Source organism: Antechinus flavipes, chromosome 3 (genome assembly GCF_016432865.1).
Source record: "Antechinus flavipes isolate AdamAnt ecotype Samford, QLD, Australia chromosome 3, AdamAnt_v2, whole genome shotgun sequence".
NCBI classification, from domain to species: domain Eukaryota; kingdom Metazoa; phylum Chordata; class Mammalia; order Dasyuromorphia; family Dasyuridae; genus Antechinus; species Antechinus flavipes.
Window position 1 is genome coordinate 331,840,342 of NC_067400.1, and position 21,262 is coordinate 331,861,603.

At 36.2% G+C, this 21,262-nt stretch overlaps 1 protein-coding gene across 1 annotated transcript in view; it reads right to left on the reverse strand.

Annotated features, from left to right (window-relative positions):
* Positions 1 to 20,855, reverse strand: part of RBP1 (retinol binding protein 1) — a 37,104-nt gene extending 16,249 nt beyond the window's left edge. The window contains exons 1-2 of the mRNA XM_051985640.1: positions 20,495 to 20,855; positions 19,653 to 19,831 (exon numbers count right to left, since the gene is read on the reverse strand). Coding sequence (XP_051841600.1) covers positions 19,653 to 19,831; positions 20,495 to 20,567 — 252 coding nt within the window. The 5' untranslated portion in view covers positions 20,568 to 20,855. The remainder of the gene's footprint in view (positions 1 to 19,652; positions 19,832 to 20,494) is intronic.
* Positions 20,856 to 21,262: the final 407 nt, after the last annotated feature.

Genomic DNA, 21,262 nt, shown 5'->3' on the forward strand with positions numbered 1-21,262 from the left:
AGATATGGGTTTTGATGATGTCAAGAGTCTGTGAAATGTAGAAGGGATAAGGGGAGCTCTTAGTCAAAGGCTCCAACTTTTTCCCCATAAAGTATTAGGTGAAGACCTTAGCTAAAGGGTAAGAAGAAGCAATGCTTTAAGTCTTGAGAAAGTTTGGAAAAGTTGTTGTGGTAAATAGAACAGACAATCATTCATGGAGAAGTAAAAAGGATGTCTTGCTATAGTGAGGGCCCAGTTGAGATAGTCAGATCTATAGTCAGCGTAGTTGTATGATTTTCCTAAAGTTTTGTTTAGCATCATATGAAGAGGGGAAATAAAGTAGGTTGTAAGAGCACTCCACCAAAGTTGGGGCTTAGAAAGTATGAGTAGTATAAGGACAAAAAAGCAAATAATTTGAATAGAGTGGTTTGTGGAATTTAATTGGTTCATTAAGGGTTCTTGGTAAGAATGTAGAGCATGAGCAGAGTAGGGACAACAGTCTTGCAAAATATTGAAGATAGAGAGAATGCAGATCATGGTAAGGATAAAAAATTTGGGGACTAGTAAGGCATAAAGAGAATGATAGGAACTCATTGATAAAGATAGTCTCCACACTTCTGCATATTGCAGTCTCTATATAATTCCTGTCCATTTCCCCTGTAAATTCTTGAAGTACTAGTTGTCTAGTTATTGCAATATTTTGTTGATACCAGTGCCAAACTTGAATGGTCCAATATTTATCATTTACACTGCTATGCTGGAATTTTATTTATTGTATATCCCATTCTATAGCTATAGATTTCAGTTGGTTTCTTCACTTTAAAAGAAACAACATTTCATTTTCTTCCTTCAAACTATGATCAACAACTTCTATCTCTCCTAATGCTGATGGCTTTTTATGATGGAAATAGTCAAAGAGGGCTTTGTGTCTGTGTGAAATAGATCTTTATACCAGTTGATCTATCATTTATTTATCACCATTGTGCAATAATCAATCACAATAACCTTCACCTCAGTGGAGTCCTGGAAGAGACCAAGGAGGTCCTTACTCTTAGGAGGAAACAAAAAGAAAAAACAAAAAAACCCAGGGACCTGAGATTCACTCAATAATTTAGCCAGGGATGAAGGAAGTTCCCCATATTAGTGAATCACAGGATTTTCATTTTTATCCATTACAAAGTTTTATTTTATTTTATTTTATTTGCTAATCTTAGAAACCCAAGTGTAAGGCTGCCCAGATGGTAGAAAAGGGAGCTGGTCAATCCTTGGCAAAATTATAAAGTTGACAAAAGGCTATCTTGGGTCCCTCCTCATTCCTGTCTCTACAATCTAATCCCTTTTTCCTTTACTTGGTATTCCTCCTTTCATTCACATTATATTATGCCCAGGGAGGGCAGTGCTATAATTTAGAAAGGAGTTGGGAGGAGGAAAAAAACCCAAAAGATAGGCTTTCTAATAATAAAATTTCAGGTGTACAGTGTTTATCTTCTCTATGGGTGAGTACAGGGGTTGCAGGGAAGAAGAGAATTTGAAACTTAAAATTTCAAAAACTGTTAAAATTTTTAAAATTAAAAATAGTTTTTCAGAAGGGCAGCTAGGTGGCGCAATGGATAGAATATCAGCCCTGAAATCAGAAGGACCTGAGTTCAAATTTGACCTCAGACACTTCTTGGCTATGTGACCCTGAGCAAGTCATTTAATCCCAATTGCCTCAGCAAAAAACGAAACAAAAACAAACAAAAATATATATGTATTATTTCGGGCATTATAATATGCTAAAAGAGGAGATAATTTTGGTCAGGGAGATGGTCCTATATACCATATGATTGTCTAATTCCTTTGTGGGTACTTCCAGCTATAAAGATGGCTAAGAAAAGTATAAATAGCCCTTAGTAATAAAGAAAATAGAAGTTAATGCTCCTAAGTACAAACATTAGAATTGCACTGGAAGTCCAGAACCCAGAAGCATCAATATAACAGGACCAAGAACAAGATGACAACTTGAGGCTGGGATGCCTAGAGACCAAATTGGAGCACCTTCTTTCTCTTCCTCTTTCTCCTTACCTTCCGCAACAAATGAAGTGCTAGAATCGCAGGCCACAGAGCAATCTATCTCTCTGTGGTTCACTCAGGGGACAAGTGAGAAAAGAGAAAAAGTAAAGCCAATCTAACTTTTCTATTAAAACTACTAAAAGAAGCTCAAATATGCCACATCCTTTTGCTTCCCTAGCAACTTTTCCAGGAAGAAAGGCAATGACAGCCCAGGGAAGACAGATTTGCTTTGGTTGGATGAATGACGCATCACCTTAAAAGCCATCATGCTGCTACCCTCCTCACTTTAAAGCAGCGGGAATCCAGTGACACAGAAAATCTGGCCCTCTGTAACCCAGATGCAGGAAGTCCATCTCTGGGGATACTTTATTCAGACTGTACAATAGTGTGAGAAGTGACAGTCAATTATGAGAAGTGACAGACAATTCCTTCAAACTGTAATTTCTCATGCTGCCTTTGGTTTCAACTCCTGAAATGATTGAGCCTTGGATCTAATAGAAAAATCTACAGATTCTGCTCTGGTACACACATTTCAAATATTCTAATGTCTAATAGTTAAAAAAAGATCCATAATTTCACTGGTGTTAGTATTCTTTCAATCAAGGTAGTCCCAGCCCCTCCATACATTAGGAAATAATTTTCATGATTGCTGGAAGAAAGAAAAAAAAATAGTGGCAAACTAAGAACTTATTGTTTCAAAACACACACACACATCCCCTAATGGTCAACATCTGGCAATATACCTTAGTTTAGATGTTACTCAAACAATAATCACTCTTTAAATATATATCATACAGTAATAATTTTAGGCTAATTGTTTTATCTCTCTGGGTCTCAGTTTCCTTATCTGTAAAATGATGGCTGGACTGGATGACATCTAAGTTCTGTTCCAGACCTAAATCTGATTTTATGGACTAAATTTTGCTTGGCATTCTCAGATGATGGAGCAATCTTACCAGATCTGTATCTGAAGCATTTCTAGTTTGAGAACCTGATAGAATGTGGTGTGTAAATGTGAATATAAACATATTCATATATAAACATATATAAACACACTCTTAGATATATGACATATATACTATACACACACACACACACACACACAAACACACACACATGCAAGTATCATTTTAGTTTCTTCTACTCAACAGCTGAAAAAATCTTGCATTTAACAAAATTCTATATTAGTTCCTGACAACAAATTAATGTAATGGATGAAGTTTTAATTCTTCTATCTAAAGGGTATTTGAAATGTAAATGAGTTGTCAGGGGTTCCTCCTTCTTTAATTCTGATCCATTCAATTCATTCATTATCTATTAATGGTCACAGTTCCCCTTCTCAAAGAACTTTACATCTAGTCTGCAGGAAGGGAAGAAGGAAAAAAATATATATGTATAAACATAAGTATGTTACAGTGACATGAGAAATATATAAAAGAGATGGGGGAAGGAGAGATGATTTCTGGCTGGTGGCCTCCGAATACTTGTTTCCACCAGTGTTCTTTATTGGATCTAATGGTCTTACAGCCCATTAGGGAAGGGTGTGTTTTGTCTCCTCAAATCAGTCTCTTCAGGTATGCTCAGCATAGTGATTATCACTGTATTCCTTCTCCTGCTATATCATTTCTATCATCACAACCATGACCACTATCACCACTATAACTTCTTCCTGGAAGCCAATTGGTTTGTGAAATTCCAATGATGGAGGTTGATCCTCTTGTCTGTGGGTTTTGATTTCTGTCAAAATGGAAATTCTCCAAGGAATGTTCATATGTTAAGAGATAAATGACATAAAAATATCTAGTAGGTGCTTAATAAATGGTAGCTCCCTTTCTTTCCTGACTCTTCCTCATCTGTAAAAATGGGAATAATAATAATTTTCCAGTGTTGTTGTTTGGATAAAATACTGTTTATAAAACACATTGTAAATCTTAAAATATTATGTTAATGTTAACTATTATTGTTAGTTTATTTATCACTATCATCATCATTATTATTCACAGTAGAATTGTTACCGGATCTCATAGCACAAATAAGCTCCTAAAGGGATTTGGTCAAATGCTCTTTCTGGGGAGAAAGGGAGACCCATTAGCAAGCTTTACAACTACAAGCCAAGTTCCAGTGGTTCAGTCAGTGACCATTCTTCTTTCCAAGTGCTTCTCAGTTCAGATTAATTGATTCACTTTTGATGTGGATTGTGAAAGGTAGAGGACACATTCCCCACCTAGCAGAAGGCTTTGCTATTGCCACCGTGGTCATCGGGCCTTTTGCCAGGCAAGCATTTTGCAACAGAAAGTTCAAACCTGGGTAATAGAGGTGAGCTGCTATCATACAGGGTCAATCTTCAACATTTGAAATCAATTACTTCTGAAATCTGTGCTCAAAGGGTGAAGAAAAAGACAGAAATGATCAATACACAGAGATCAATGATTGAGAGTGGAGGAAAACACCTGAAATAAGTGGAAGTGAAACACTCTGAGTTAGGAGTATAAGAGAGTGATTGAGCAGCCAGGAGAAGCCCAGGATAACCAAAAGCAGAGGAAAATGAAGTAAGCCTTAGAAAACTGTACCTCAAATGGACTGTTTGCTCAGAAAAAGTTTTCTTCCAATGAAGTCTTAGATTTTTTTTTTCTTTTTGTCAAGTGAAAAAAATAAATAAAGCAATAAAAAGCTTCCTCTAGAGAAGCTGAGCTGGCATAGTGTTTCAGAAGAAAAAAAAACCCACCAAGACTCAGTGCCATTCACCTCTGCTGCCAAAGAGGGATTCCTTCCAGAGGCCATTATTGCCTCCTGCATACAATAAATGGTATCCTGTGGGTATGTTAGGGGACTGAGTGTATCCTACAATTAAGGATGTTATTAAGTGTCCATTAAAATGTTTGGCAGATGGATGGGTTTAGACACTGAACCTGAAACTAGTGATATCTATTATCAAGTATGTTTAGTTGAAGCAAGATGGTTACATAATGAAAATGTTTATTCTAAAACAGGCAACAGACAATAAAATGAATTAAAGGGATTTGGAACTGTGCACCAAAGGGACTAAACTGTGCCAGCAATACCATTATTAGGCCTCTACCTCAAAGAGTCAAAGAAAAAGAAAAAAGGGACCAAATATACAATTATATTTATAGTTATTCTTTCTGTAGTGGCAAAGACCTGGAAACTAAGGGTTTATCTATCAAATGAGGGAATATCTGAACAAATTATAGTATATGAATATAATTAATGATATTGTGCTGAAAATAATGAAAGAAACATTTCAGATATACCTGGGAGGAGTTATATGAACTGATGTAGAATGAAATGAACAGAATTAGGAGAACAATTTACATAGTAATATGATATGTGAAAATACATGAAAGTGTCATGGGTCAGAACAGACACCCTCTGAAGTTCTTTTCTGGTAGGGATTTTACAACTTCAAGAGATGTTTTTAGTTGCCTAGTTCCTTGTGCCTTTCGGTAACTGAACTGCCTCTTCTCTGACACCAATTGAGAATACCTTAGCTGCCTAATATGAGATGTGACTTCAACATGTAAAACAGCAGCTTACATTATACTTAGTGCTTTAAAGTTCGTTATTGATAGTTCCAATTTTATCTAACACTTTGGGATTTGCAGAGTCCCTATACTTTTGATATTAGGTCTCTCCATTTAGTGACATCTTGCTATCTCAAATCAGTCTCCCTGAAGGAGACCTGAAGGAGCTAAAAAGTGTTGGTAAGGAGTGTATAATCCAAGTGTGAGGGAAATTCTATGCAAACAATGATGAGAGATGGATACTGTCTACAGGGAACAGAAAGACTGGTAAGTTGTAACAGTATATAAGAATAGTAGTTTGAAAAATAGATGAGGACTAGATTGTGAAGGACCTTAAATATAATATAATCATTAGGGGCAGCACAATGGATCAAGCACTCACCCTGGAGTCAGATAGTACTGTAGTTCAAGTTAAGTTTCAGACATTTGATACTTACTAGCTGTGTTACCAAAACAAGTCATTTAACCCTAACTGCCTTGCCAAAAAAACAAACAAACAAACAAACAAACAAGCAGCAGTCATTAGCCACCATCCAAAATCAGGTCCCTATCATCTAGACCTAAACCTTGGAAACTATAGGTTTTATCTCCATATAATCACATAACTGAATTTGGAGGAGCCAAAATTATGATTTATTATCAATAAATGTTTGATTTGTATACTTACATAAATAAGCATATATAATAAGTACCTATATAAACAAGCATATAACTTACATATATAAATTAAGCAAATAACCTTTATATACCCTAGGGTCACAAAAAATTTCTCCAGTAAAAAGTGGTCATGAGTGGAAAAAGTTTAAGAAACCCTGTCCTAGACTACTTCAATAAACTATTAATTGGCCCCCTTATCTCCAGTTCCTTCTGTCTCCAATCTGTCCTTCACACAGCTGCCAAAGTGAAATTCCCAAAGACCAGAGACTCCAGTGGTTTCTATGTTTCTTTAGGATCAGATATGAATTCTCCTGTCTTATTATTTAAAGTCCTTCACAACCTGGTCTTAACCCATTTTTCCAAATTTATTATAATTACTCCATCTTGTGAATTTTTTATTACAAGTTCAGAACAACTGGTTCTCTTTCTGCCTCTCATCTATTTCCACCTCTTATTTCCATGTTTGGCTGTATCCTTATTCCTGAACATACTTACTCCTCACTACTATCTGTTACATCCTTAGTCACCCCCAAAATTCAGCTCAAATACCACCTTCTAAATGAAGTCTTTCCTGATTCACCCACTACTACTGCACAGTCTAAATAATAACCTTGCATTTATTTTATGTATATCTCTCCCAGTGGAAGATATGCTCCTTAAGGGCAGAAACCATCATTTCTGTCTTTGTATATCCAATAGCTAGCATATAATATAAATTAATAAATGCTTGTTAATAGACATTCATAATAGATACTCCTTCCTCTTCCCCTCACCCCCAACAAATGCTATTTTCAGGAAAAGATATGATAATTTTATTCATAATGAATTACAAATAAATATAAGACTTAATGTGTTATCTCTTGCAGGAATATTTGCATTTTTTTTTAAAAAGCTTCTTGAGTCATTGAATCTCCTATGGCAGAATTTTCAATATAAATAAATTGATCATGGGGGAGGGAGGGAAGTTCTTTTCCCAAGTCCAGACCTGGTAGGTAAGCCTGGCTTCCAGTTCTAAGTTTTATTTAAAGATGGAAGGTCATCTTAAACACCACATATTTTAGCTAGATCATTTACACTCTTCTCAATAAGAGGCCAGACTGGATACATGAATCTCTCTATCTGAAGTATTTTTTATTTTATGGTTGGGGTCCCTAGAGGGCATGGTCCCTGGCCTCTAAATGATTACAAACAGTGCCCAATTCAGTAGCAGGCTACACCTCTACTGCTAAGAGATACTCAATGAATTTCTTACATATTTTAAGGTGTGAATGAATCTTCATCTACTAACACTAGACCTATAATTCTAGACTGGAGAAAGAAAAAAAATTCCCCATACCCTTCATATCTGAAACCTAACTCAACTTTTCAACTGCCTTGCTTGTGACAAAATTAAGAAGTTAATTGACTCTGGATGTTCTCATTTTGTAAAAAACAAGAGAAGACAAATTTTTGACACTAAAGAATCACATTCTCCATTAGTTATGTGTCTACAACTTCTCTCAACCTTCAGCATTTGGATGGGGAATAACTTACATAGAAATGGAAGAACAAAGAAATTTATTTAATGACCCAATCAAACCTGTGTGGAAAAAGGATTATAAAATAGAAATAATAATAGCACCTCGTTCCTAAAGTTGTTGTGATGATTACATGAAATAATATTTGTAAAGCTGGATATACAGTAGGTACTCTATAATTGCTTATTCCCTTCCAAATAAGATAATGTTTGATATTTAATAAATGCTTTTCTTTTCCTTTCCCTATGTGTTATTTGAGATGGAAAGGATAAAAATGGAAGGGGCAGAGGTCATCTCTTTTTACATAGATTTGAATGGGTCATTTAATAAATCATCCTAGTTCCTTGAGGTTGTTGGTAGTGGTGATAGTGGTCGGATTTAAAAAACAAGACAAAAATTTCAAAAATGCTATTCTTATCTCTTCGTTCTCTCATTTCTATGTAACTTATTCCCTACACAAATAGCCAAATATTAAGTGTGGTTCATTGCAAAGAACTGGTCTACTTGGGAATAAAGTCACCTGGTTTTTCTTTCAATGATCACTCACTAGCTGTATGACTCTGGGCAAATTATTTCTCTCTCTCTCTCAGGATCCTCCCAGCTCTACCATTCTATAATTCTATGCTACATCTCTACTGTCTTCACAATCACACCACCATCAGTTTTCAGTCAACTATTTCCATGCATATTTCCAAAAGAAACACAAGAATGAGAGCCAAGAGAAAGGTTTTTGATCAGCTATGCCTTTAAGTAGCTATGAAATCTTGGGAAAGGCACAGAAACAAAACTAGATCTCTCTCCTCATCTTAAAAATGGGGATGACAGAGTCTGTTTCCATTATTTCCTTTAGAGATGATTGTTGTGAGGCTCAAATAAGGTCAGATGTGGAAATACTGTACAAAACTAACAGTACTCATTCAATCATGAGAAAACCACCAAATTTGGAATGAGACATTGAAATTAAACCACCCAATTGATACTTAATAATTATCAATAAGATCAAGTGAAAGAAGATGTAAAGTACTTTGAAAGTTTTATTGCACGTTATAGGAATAAGATGCTATATAATGTAACATCATCATCAAGTCACTTCATTATGACATCAACAAGTCACCTCACTGGTTTGAGCTGCCCATATCTTATCTGCAAAATGGATGTATCTAACACTATTTCAAAGTCCGATTCTTTTTGTACAGTAAAATAACCGTTTGGACATGTATACTTATATTGTATTTAATTTATACTTTAACATATTTAACATGTATTGGTCAACCTGCCATCTGGGAGAGGGGGTGGGGAGAAGGAGGGGAAAAATTGGAATAAAATGTTTGGCAATTGTCAATGCTATAAAATTACTCGTGCACATAACTTGTAAATAAAAAGCTATAATAAAAAAAATGGATGTAATATAGTACTGACCTCACAGAACTGTTGCAATGATCAAATAAGATGATGTACAGGAAGTGCTTTGCTAACTTTAATATACTATCTAAATGCCAGTTATCATCATCATCATTTGTCAAATGAGAAAGTTAGGCTAGGTGACTTTTGAATGTCCCTCCCACTTCTAAAGTTTATAATCTTATAATTGTGAGACTTCATCTTGTCCAATTCTTTCTTTCTTTTCTTTTCTTTTTTTTTTTTCAAGTGAGGCTATCTCCACACAGGTAGTAAGAGTCAAGTGTCTGAGGTTGGATTTAAACTCAGGTATTTCTGACTCTAGGACTGGTCCTCTATCCACTACAGAACCAAACTCCCCCTCAACTCATTTATTTTTATTGATAAGGAAACTGAGTCCCTGAGAAGTGAGATGTCTTGCCCCAAAACACACAGAGCTGTTGACAATCCTGGGTTAAAACTCAGTTCCCATGAATTTCAGTCTACTCTCAACTTATACTATACATCCCTATGGAAAGCATAGTCCAAGCTTATATTTTTATTTCCTCATTGTGAGTTTTATTTTCATCACTTTCATTATTCTTTATGTAGTTTTTTTTTTTTTAATGTCACTGAATCAACATCATAGAGAGTCATTCTGTGTGAGGGAATTATCCAGTTAGTCAGAATATGCAATTGAAGGTGTTAATTCAACAATTAAGTTGTTAAGACACCAAAAAAAGAAAAAACTTAAATGAATGTTTGCATCTGAAGACAATGATGTAAACAGGATTTTAAATCAAATGAAATACTATAGAAGAGTCAGTATGAGGACAAGGCTGAAGCAGATGAGGTCACATGAATGAAGCATTAGATGAAATGGTAACACTGTCTGTTGGAAGAAAGGTTCATTGCAGGAATCTCAGTCAATATTATTATTGAAATGAAAAATGCATTTGGGTACTGCCATAAGACACAAACTCTTGTTTTCATTTCTGTAATTTCTGGCTTGGGCTCATTCTCCTCCCACAGAGAAAGCACTCAGCAATAAGCTAAAAAACATGAGGAGCTTAGGGAAGAAAAGTGATTAATAAGATTTGAAAGAATTTCTTCCTAACACTAAAAAAAACCAAAACAAAACAAACAAAAAAGCTATTGTTTTTGTTAGCAGTTAAATGGAAACAGAACACTGAAATTAGATGGTAATTTAAAACAATGCAGCATTTTAATTTTTTAAATTGCAAATCAGAAGAAGATATTTGTGACCAGAAAATATTCCTGCATCTATTTAACACAAACATGGCCTTTCTCTATTTCCATGTAAATGAAGGTCACTGCAACTCTCAGACCACCATTCAATATCTGATGGAAGAAAAATCCAAACAGGAAAAGGAGTGATCAGAAGGCAACACAATCCCTTCCCCTCCCTTTTGGACTGTGAACTTGTTCAGCCTTTCTGAAAAGGCACCAAGAAGAGCCAAATTTCACAATTCTAGAATTACCACTTATGTCTTCACCTAAAAAAGAATGGCATATTGATGTAAAATGTTAAATATTATATTAGCAAAGAATGTGTAGCAATGTGTTAAAGTATTATACACTATAATCAAGTTGGATTTGTACTAGGGTTCATTTAATATGAGGAAAACTCAATAGGTCATATTAGTAACAAAGAAAATAACATAATTATATAGCATCATTTATAATAAAAACACTAGAAAATATAGGAATAAATGGACTCTTCGTTATTGTGCTACTCTAAGACCTAGAACCAGTACTACATACAAAGAACACTAGAAGCCTATCTAATAATATCAGAAGCAAAGCAAGGATATCAATTGTCATCATTATTTGACATAGTTCTAGAAATGCTGGCTATAGTAATAAATCAAGGAAAAGAAACTGAAGAATAAGCACAGACAGAAGAGAAGAAAAAAAATAACTTTTTTTGCAGATAATATGATGCTTATGATTGCTACCATGCTTCAGTCGGCTTCTCTTTTTCCCCTGTAGTCATTCTTTTCCATTAATAAGTTTGAGTGTAATGGAAAACTGAGGACTTCCCAAGAAAGCCATTTTGAAAAGAACCCCAAAACTTAAACCTCTCACTTGATAATTCCAAACTCAATTTCAAAGGTCTGTTAATCATTAAGACTCTGGAAAGGAGAACAAATTCATGCTCCTCTAGTAGAAATATCTGATCTCCTGTACCTCTACTTAAATTTTTAGAAGAAGCTAACTAATTAATTAACTGGAGACATTCTAAGGAATCTGTAAACGGGGTAATCTCTATTCGTTGAGGAAGCCTGAGGTAAACTGAGCCTTCTTGGTTATCCTAGTTTAATGGATTACTTACCTCTAAACAAATCTCTTTGTGAGGGGATTATATGGTTTCTTATAAAATCATTAACTAAGGTGGATTTAGATTTAATTTATCTGGGAAATGAAATAGGGAAAACAGTTGTAAAACTGACCATCATAAAAATCAAGTCAAAATTTAACAAGTTCATGGTACTTTCAAGCATTATTCTTGTGGTCATGACTATATAACTCATATCAATCTCTGTGGAAATTAACCTCTCTAGACTGGTCTGGAGTCCAGTCTGGGGATGTTCTCTTCTTGCAAATTGCTAAGAATAAATATTTCTATTCTTAATTTGAGCTATCTCTGGATTTGCCATACCACACAAGTTCTTCCCAGAACCTCTATTTTTAGGAAAGGTTTATAAGGATCACGATTCACTCTCTAGATTTTGCCTTTGCATCTGAATGTGTACCTTTTCTTCCTCCTCACATTTTATAAAAACTGTTTTCAAAAATTGGAAATTCTAGGAGAATTTAGGCATATACCTATCTTCATACTGTACACTAAAATAAGCTATGATTTAGCTATTAATATTTATACCAAGTTCGAGGAACAGGGAAGGAGATGCTCTTCACAATTACAATTTCAAGAGTGAAGGAATTCAGAGGATCACAAGAATTAAAATGGAGTATTTCAATTACAGTACAATTAAAAAGTCTTCCCACAAATAAGATCAATGATGTGGAGAGCATAATTGGATAGGAAAGTAATTGGGAAAAAAATTCTTAGAGCAAAATTTGTAGGGAATTTATACAAATGTAAAAACTAATAGCCATTCCCCAATTGATAAAAGGTTAAAGGATCTAAATAGCATCCTGAAAAGAAAATACAAGCTATTATCGACACTATGAAAAACTGTTCCAAATCATTAATGATTAAAAAAATTAAAATTAAAACAACACTGAGGTTCTACTTCATACTTATCAGATTGGTTATGATGAACAAAAGGGGAAATTACAATTATTGAAAATACTGATGGAAAACAAGCAATAGTGCATCACTTGTAGAATTGTAAAGTTATTCAATCATTAGTCTAGAAAGCAATTTGGAATTATATTAAAAATATCATTATACTGACCTTATGCTAGCAGTATAAGCCTAATACTCCAAAGAGATTGAAAATACAAGGAAAAAACCCATGTGTATTAAAAAAAATTAGTTATAGTGAAGTCTTTTACTAAAAGTAAGAACTTTTCATCATTTGGGAAATGGCTAAATAAATTATGGTATAGATATGAATATGATGGAATATTCTTGCCCCAGAGCCTAGAATATAACACATAGTTTTCCTTCAACAACATTTATAGGGGTTTTCCAGGTTGGAAAACACCTAAAATATAGAACAAGGGAAAAGAATCCTCATACAGCTGTCTATGCTATTTCAACTTTATTATATATACACATACCCACCTCCTACTCCTCCCCACCCCATCCCAACCCTCACACTCCTTCCAATACCTCTGACATATTTCTTCTATCCTTTGATCAGCAAATCCCTGGTCATTACAAGTGTGGACAATCCATTTAGTAAGAGACATCATTCCTTAACATATGGTCATAGGGAATTTCTGTGGCCACAAAAGTTTGTCACTTGCTGGCCAACCTTTGGTGATATATCTTTTTGAAGTTAGCCAGATTAGTCCTCTGTTAACAGACACTCAATGTCCATTCCTGATTCTGTACCTGAAGTCTTTCCAGTTTAACAGAACCTGTCAAGTTGGTATTATCTCAATCAATAAACAAGGATTGCTTAAGAACCTATTATGTGCCAAGGCACTGAGCTAGAAACCAGAGCCATAAATACAATGAATGAGATAATCCTTTTTCACCAGGAGTTTACAAGCTTCCCTTTTAATAGTAGAGACAACAAATACATATGTAAGGATAGATAGAATAAATATCAAAAGAATAAACGCAAATAAATACAGAGTAGTTGAATGGAAGGTCTCCTGAGAGGAAAGACAGGGAAGGATTCATGTAGAAATTGAGCTGAGTCTTGAAAGAAGAGAAGGATTCCCTGAGGCATCAGGGGTGTATTCAATAGACACACTTATGCACAGATTTTTAAGAAATCTATGGCCTCACCCACTTATCCAATCCCTTTTTCTCTCTTCCCCCTTTCAAAACCCTAGGAAGGTATCAATTACTCATGAAAGCTTAAATTGTTCCTCAGAATGATAATCCTCTAATGTTAGAATCAAAGCCTTAAGAAGGAATTTAGCATTATGATTAAAATCATAAGTCAGGAGGGACATAGAACAGTAATGTCAAACTCAGATAGAAATGGGGGCTACTAAATTGTATATAAGAATCCCTGTGGGCTGTATATTGACTTAGAAAACCATTTGTTAGTATTACCTGTGTTTATTATATTTATACTTATTTTGTTAGTTACCTGTAATGGTCTGAGGCTTGAGTTGGTGCACTGAGGTCCCAAGCACGTGAGGCTAAATAGTAATTGGACCATACTCTATTAATATATATGCTTGGAGAAAGAATGGCCCCCGCCCACTCTTTGTGAGAGTTCTAATGTGTTGTATAAGAAATGATGATTTTGGTGGGTGGAGGTAGGGGAGTGGAAAGGAAATTGGAAAGAGAGCCGGCTGGCTGGCGTCTTGACACAGCTGCTCACATTGCTATCGTGACCGCCCTTCACTTCCGATCCCCTTTTCATCTGCAATCCCCCTTCACCTCTGCTAGCTGGCTTCCTGTCACAGCTTCCCCCTGTTCATTCAATTGATAAGAGTCAGAAGTGAGAACCAAGCCCAAATATTCTTTGATTCCAAAGTTTTGAAAGGAAGGAGACATCTTTTGGAAATAGTGTTTCTCCACCACAAGAGACATGCACCTAAGTAACATAGCAGTAAATACTTAACTATCAGGAGAGGGGCAGGGATGTGTATTAGATAGATACTTTTAAATTTAACCTACATTATTAATATTTTCTCCCTTTCCTTAAATATAGTTTCAAATAGAAACTGGGCCATTAAATTGTACATAAAGGTCCTTTCAGCAGCACATTGACTTAGGAAACCATAAGTAAACAAAATCTGTGTTCTGGTCTTATTTATTTCATTAAGTTCCCAATTATATTTTAATCTGGTTCAGAGTGTTACTACTTGCTTATTTGACATCTCTGGTCTGGACAATCAACAATAATGTAAATCAGACCTATTTTGAGGTGTTTGCTGATTTCCAAGATATAAATACTCACACTAAAAATTTAACTATGGCAATTGAATTTAACTAGCTAGCTCTAGTATACTTCTATGTGGATACCTTCCTTCCAATATTTTATATATAGCCAAGAGGCATTAACTGAGAGAAGCCCACTTTCTAACTGATACAAAATATTGCTAAGGAAACTAATTGGAAGTGGTGCTAGAAGAGACCCATGAAATCATCTAAGATTAGGGAAATCGTTTATCAGAAAATACACAGGTAATATGGACTACCACCAAGATCTGGACCCAGATTCTAAATTTACTACTTCTAACAGAATAACACTCTTTCCACTCAAAGCTAGGGTAATTTAAGCAGGTGGATATGAAATTATATTCAAAGGGGTAGCTATAGACATCCTGTCAAGAGCTCAGAGATTATTCTCTTAATACTAACAAGTCTAAATTAAGAATAGGACAAAATTCCAAAATTTTGCTTCTGAATCAATGTTAACCCCACGACAGGCACTGATGTTCCTTCCCCAATCCCACAGTGCCAGAGTTCAGTGGATGAGTAGGTGCATTGGTTCCTTTCTCTTATAAATCTTCTTAAGAGAAATCATTCATCACCAAGGTGCTATAAAGCAATCCTCTAAGTTAAGTGTCTCTGACTTTGGCTCTTTTAGATCTGCCCCATTCACAGACATGTGAAAAGGGAAAATCAGATACAAAGCTAAAATCTGTATCAGAGACAAATCCAAATCATTCAGAGCACTTGCTGGTCCAGACCTCTCCATAGTCTCAAGCCTAAGAGTTCACATTCTGGTCCCTATTCAGTTTTCATGCAAATTCCTCCTTCTGGTGGTTTTCAGGATCATCTCATTTGTAGAGCCTAGATGTAAGCTCAGAGTCTGTTCTTCCTCAGCCTGCTCCTTTTGCATCCATTGTAATTTTTACCTAGACAAGCCCTGAGCAAAAAGCAGCCAGGTTGATCTTTTCCTATTTGTCAAATTATGGGCAAACCGGAGGTTCTTGAGGCCACAATAAAAACAATCATAAAATTTCTCATAGCATCCTTTTCTTCAACTTCAAGTGTTTGTTGAGTATTTAATAGCTATACAGACCTAAGTGGATAACAGTCTGGGACATTATAATCATAAGTTCTTGTTTTTTAAAATCTAATTAAAATTTTGCAAATCATGTGTAATACAATGTTCTACCTTCAGATTTTCTTAAGGCATTTTGTCTCTATTGCTGATATCATACTTAACTCATGTCTGTATAGCATCTTTTCCTTATCATATCCCCAAATCTAGTAGGAAATAAGCTCCTTGAAGGCCAGAACTATATTGTATCATTTTTATATTTACATGCCCAATGCCTAGCAGTATGCCTTGTGTATATGTTATAGACACTTAACAAATTAATGAAAAAAATGGGAATGTCACTTTTAAAATTTATATTAAGTTTATATAATAATCTCTGAACCAAAAGTGTTCTAGAAAAATTTATACATCTGGTTGGGAGATAAAATTAAAAAAAAAACAATAAAAAAAGATGCTAATGAATTAATATTCACTATTATTTGTTTAAAGATAGTAACATTCTATCTTTCCTCTTCCTCTTTATTCCCATTGCTCCACCATTCATCAAGACAAACTCTCATTTCTGCCTCACAGAAGGATAAAACAGGCAAGAATTTCAGGAAATCACCTGGTAATTCAACCCATACCAGTAACAGCACTTGCCTCTATAACATCCCTAGTCAGTGAGCATGAAATCTTTACTTGAAGACCTCTACTGAATGTAACCCTCCCGTGGCATCCCAGTTCCACTTCTGGACAGTTCCCATTTTTAGGTAGCTTTTCCTTGTGTGGTACTGAAATTATCTTCTATCTATTGGGGCTAGGTCTTCCCTTTGGGGCCAAGAAGAAACAAATCAAATCCTTGTCCCATATGGTACATTGCAAAGAGCAAGTGCTTAAGGGTGTTTGTTGCATGGAAGTCAGCTATAATGTTCCCACTAAGTGTTTTCTCATCCAAGCTAAGTACCTTTAGTTTCTTCAAGCAATTTTTCTATCAGATAAGTTCAAGATTCCTCAAAGTTTGGGTTGCCTTCTTCTGTGTACTTTTTCAGTTTAACATCCTTCCTAAAATGAGGTAAACATATTAGACTATAGTAGAGTGGCCTAAAACTTTCTTTGCATCAAGGAAGGGCCCTTTACTCTGTTTAACTTTCCAAGAAATCTAAAATAACTTAACCTTATCTCTACTATGTTCCAAATGTAGCTTTCCATTTTATTTCCTGATCACAATATGATAACTGTCTGGACAGCCCTAAGATCCCTTCTCTAAGATCTTTCTAGGCCAGATCAGATACTACATGCTCCCTGAGGTTTTGCCTCAACTATGCTAGCCCTAATTGTTGTCCTCTTCTCTAAATTTCTATAGTGCACAATTAAGCTCTTAATTACTTAAATGTGTCTGGTATTATTTTGAAATCATTTCAAATATATAAAAATATATAAAATCATTTCAAAAATCCTCAATTAGTTTGGGAACTCCTTTAAGGAAGATCATCTTCTATATACCTCTGTCACCTATTAAATATTTAATAAAATACTCAGTAATGCTATCACTCTTTGTTTCAAAGCACTTCTATATTCTGGCTTCCCAGACTTTCTTCAAGTTTAAATTAAAATCTTTGCATTCATCAAAAACATCTTCTAATCTCTCAATTCTGGTGCTTTCCCTCTGTCCATTATTTCCACTTTTTTCCTATATGTAGCTTGCTTTGCACAAAGTCATTTCCAGATTGCCTCATAAATTAGATTGTCAATTCCTTGAAAGCAGAAATTGGCTTTTAAATTTATTTGTATTCCCAAAATTTAGCATAGTGCCTGGCCTAGAGAACACTTAAGTGTTTGACTGATTGACTGACATTGTTTTCTTTTAAGGAAAAGCATTGTTCTCATGGAATCAAGTCTCTCAGTCCTAATGGGTTTCATCTGACATTCACAGCTATTCAAAAGAAATCTCCACAACAGAAAAATCAACGTGGAGAACATCACTGGACAGAGAATACATGTATTTTCCAGATTACAGCATGCAATCAAATGGGCAGCCCATGACTTAGTCTATCAGGACATATATCTTGGACAGACGCTGCACACGAAGAATGAGCTGGGTCTAGAAGCAAAGGGATTTGGGAAATTGTACAGTGCTTGTAATGATTTCATGGGCTCCTTGATTGAAAGTCCCTATTTTCAACATCAATATTCTCTTGGTGACTCGATGAAATTAAGAATCATGGAACATCATGATCTTTTGAGAATCGATTTAAGGTAACTCAATAGAGAATGGTGAAAAATCCACTGGATGTCAATAGGACTGTGTACATTAACATGCAAGAAGTAGATAAAAAGGCATCAAGGACAGGCATAACTAGTAAAGGCTAATAGATGAACAGCTTGAGTGTGTATTTATGAAATATGAAGAGATATAGAAAAAGGCTTCTAGAGCACTGAATGGATCTCTATATGATACATGGAAGGGCACAGGATGACTTAGTAGACAAAGGGATGAGAACATCAAAATATGGAGTAAAATATTGTTACATTCTTGAGAGGAAAGAAAGAGAAAAAGAGAAAGAATAAAAATAGTACTAGTCCACTTTCTAATTAATATGGCAGATATTAAGTCAGACATATGGTAAATATAAAGATACAAAACCCTCAGCTTCTTTTCCATTATTACTGCTCCCACAGGAGCGTAAAAGAGCACTGAAATTTTGCTTATTCTCAACAATAGTTTTCCTCCTATCATGTGTCCCAACTGAAGAGTTAGCTTTAGGAAAAGACCATAGCTGAATTTCAAGCTGGAAGTTGGAAATCATATTGTCTAATCCTTTCATTTTTTAAATGAGAGAACTGAGGCCCAGAAAAACTTAATTCACTTTTTGAAGATTATATAGGCAGTAAATGATAGAGCTAGGATTTGAACCCAACTTCAAATCCAGCATACTTTTTAGGGCACCTCAAAATTAGAAAAATCTTCACAGTACTTAATACATATTGATTTCTTTTTGGCCAGAAGGGACCTTACACTTCCTGTTTATTCTAGAAGCCAACAGTGAAAAGATGCCGGCCTTGGACTCCTATCTTCCTTCTGGTCTACTGGCTGCCCAGGCTGGGGTTCACAAGAATTAACAGACTGGTTTCCAGAGGTCGTGGGAGTTAATGGGAGGAAAGCATTCTGACCCCTGAATGACCGCGGGAAAGTCAGCATCTAGTCTTGAACTCTGGATGTGGCCTTCTGGTCTCTGTTACCGTCACTAATTGGTGTCCTAATGGTCACTGATTTCCAGACAGCCAGTGGAGGGAGGGATGAATGGGGGTGAAGGAGGAGTTTGTTTGGCACCAAAGTCAGGAATGTTTAGTGGCTTTGAGGGTTGATGGGGAAGGATGCCTGAGGATAGGAGTTCGCCGCCAGCAATCCTAAGGAAGCCTTCCCACATGCCTCCCCGCTCCTTCCCTAGTAGGCGGAGGGGGTGAGGCAAGGAGCCACAAAAACAAGGGGCGGGGGGGCTCGGTATCGGTAGGGGTTGAAGTGGGGATCTCTATTGTGACTTGTTTCTGAAAAGATTTTTTGACGGTATCTTTTGTTTTTCCTTCGCCTAAATTAATAATGTGGTTTATTTTATACTAAAAGGCAAATTCAAAAGAGTGACTTAATTTTAACTCTAGGCTATTAAAAACAAAAAGCTCTAGCGATTGTAGTGGGATTTGGTGTTAAAGGGGTAGATTTTGAAAGAAAATACAGGCAAGAATATAGGGATGGGAGAAGAGGCCTGGGATGGTGCCCTTTTCAAAGCAGAGAAGAAAGAGAGCATCTCAGTAAACACTCCCTCCCACCTACTCTGAACTCAAATCCAAGGCCTTTCAATTCAGAGCAATCTGAGGCAAACAATTGGATCCTGGAGCCGAAAAAGTCTCCTTCTCACCATGCACTTTCGGTCGTCCACGCCAGACAGATCCTCCTCAAATTCCTGCCCCACGTCGAATTCCATGATGTAGTTCCTGAAAGTGCTCAGAGTACGGATGATCATATGGTCGCCATTCTGGACGATCTCTTTGTCCGGTTTGAGTAAGGTGGCGATTTTTCTAATAGCCACATTGACATCTACAACGGGAGTGGCAAGGGGAGAACGGATGGGGAGAGGAAGAGTTTAAAAGAACACTTTCAATAAGCTTTCCTGGGAGCCCAGAGGTGAACTAACATAAAGTGAAAGCTCACTGAGAGTTCCTCCTGGTCATTGGGTAATTTAAGGTTTTTTTTTTTGTTTGTTTGTTTTTAATTTTTAAACTATCTCCAAAAGTTGCAACAGCAATATTTCCTGAGAGCATTAACAAAGTTTAAAAACAAACAAACAAAAAAAAAAAATCCGGGCTCAATTTTCCTAATGAAATTACCAATCTCTTCGGGCATGCATTCAAATATTTGTCACTAATTAACCCCAATAAAATTTAATTTCTCTTCAAATCTGCAGCACAAAAGACCTAACCCCAAGACCTTGCTGCAAATTTGGTTTCTGCTGTCTTTGCAAAAATCAGTTCCCGGGCTCCCTTGTGTTCCAACCCAGGGAGAAGCAAACTTTAAAAGTGCTGCTGTATCATCTCGAGCCGCAGACTTACGAGTTACTTTTTTTCCACCCGACTGTGTTCTATTCAACAAAAGATTGTGTTTCGGTCCAATACACTGTTGCGAGCTCGCCCGACAATTCCGCGCAGATTCACCCTAAGTGGCTCTTTGATTATTAACAAAATAGCAGACGAACTATCTTACCCAGGGCTTTCAGATACTCCTCGAAATTCTCATTGCTCAGCATTTTCCAGTAACCATTGAAATCGGCAGGCATTTCAGGTGTCAGCAAACTGCAGTTGCCTAAGATCAGAAAGGGTTTGTTCCCCGCAGCTTGGTTTCTCTGGGATGTGGCAGGCTGGACGTGGCTCAGCCTAGCTTTTATCAGGTCTCCAAGGGCCTGCACTCGAGTTGCAAGTTCCTCTAATCCGATTACTGCTCAAGTGCTATCATTTAATCCCCTAACAAAGCGGTCTCCTTTGGCTTTTTAATGAGACGACAGCTTGATTTAAACCTCCCACACAAAGAGAGAAGATCAGTCACTGGTTAGCCACCAACCTTTTTAATGGAGTTGCTCCTCCCTCCTTAATAGGGGAAGGGGCGGAGAAGGGGATCGAGATGCCCGGCCCAATTTGCCCAGGGGTGCTTTGGCAATCTCAGTGTGGCTTGCTTCAATTACATTTCCCGGTAAAGGAAAAAAAAAAGGGAAGGGGGCGGGGCGCCGAGGCCAGGAAAGAAGTAGAATGTAAAAAAGGTCTTTTATTAGTTCTAGCTGGAAAAACCCAGATCCAGTAAAAACTGGGGATAGAGTTGCTGTTGAATGATTCATATAATTTCCAATGCTTTTTAGACTATTCTTAAATCATAATACTAGGGCTTTCAGAAAAACCCACCCATTGATTGGTTGGAAGAAAAGGGGGTGGGGAAATCTTTGTTATTAGAGAAAGAGGCAATTCGCAGCCTTTTGTGAGA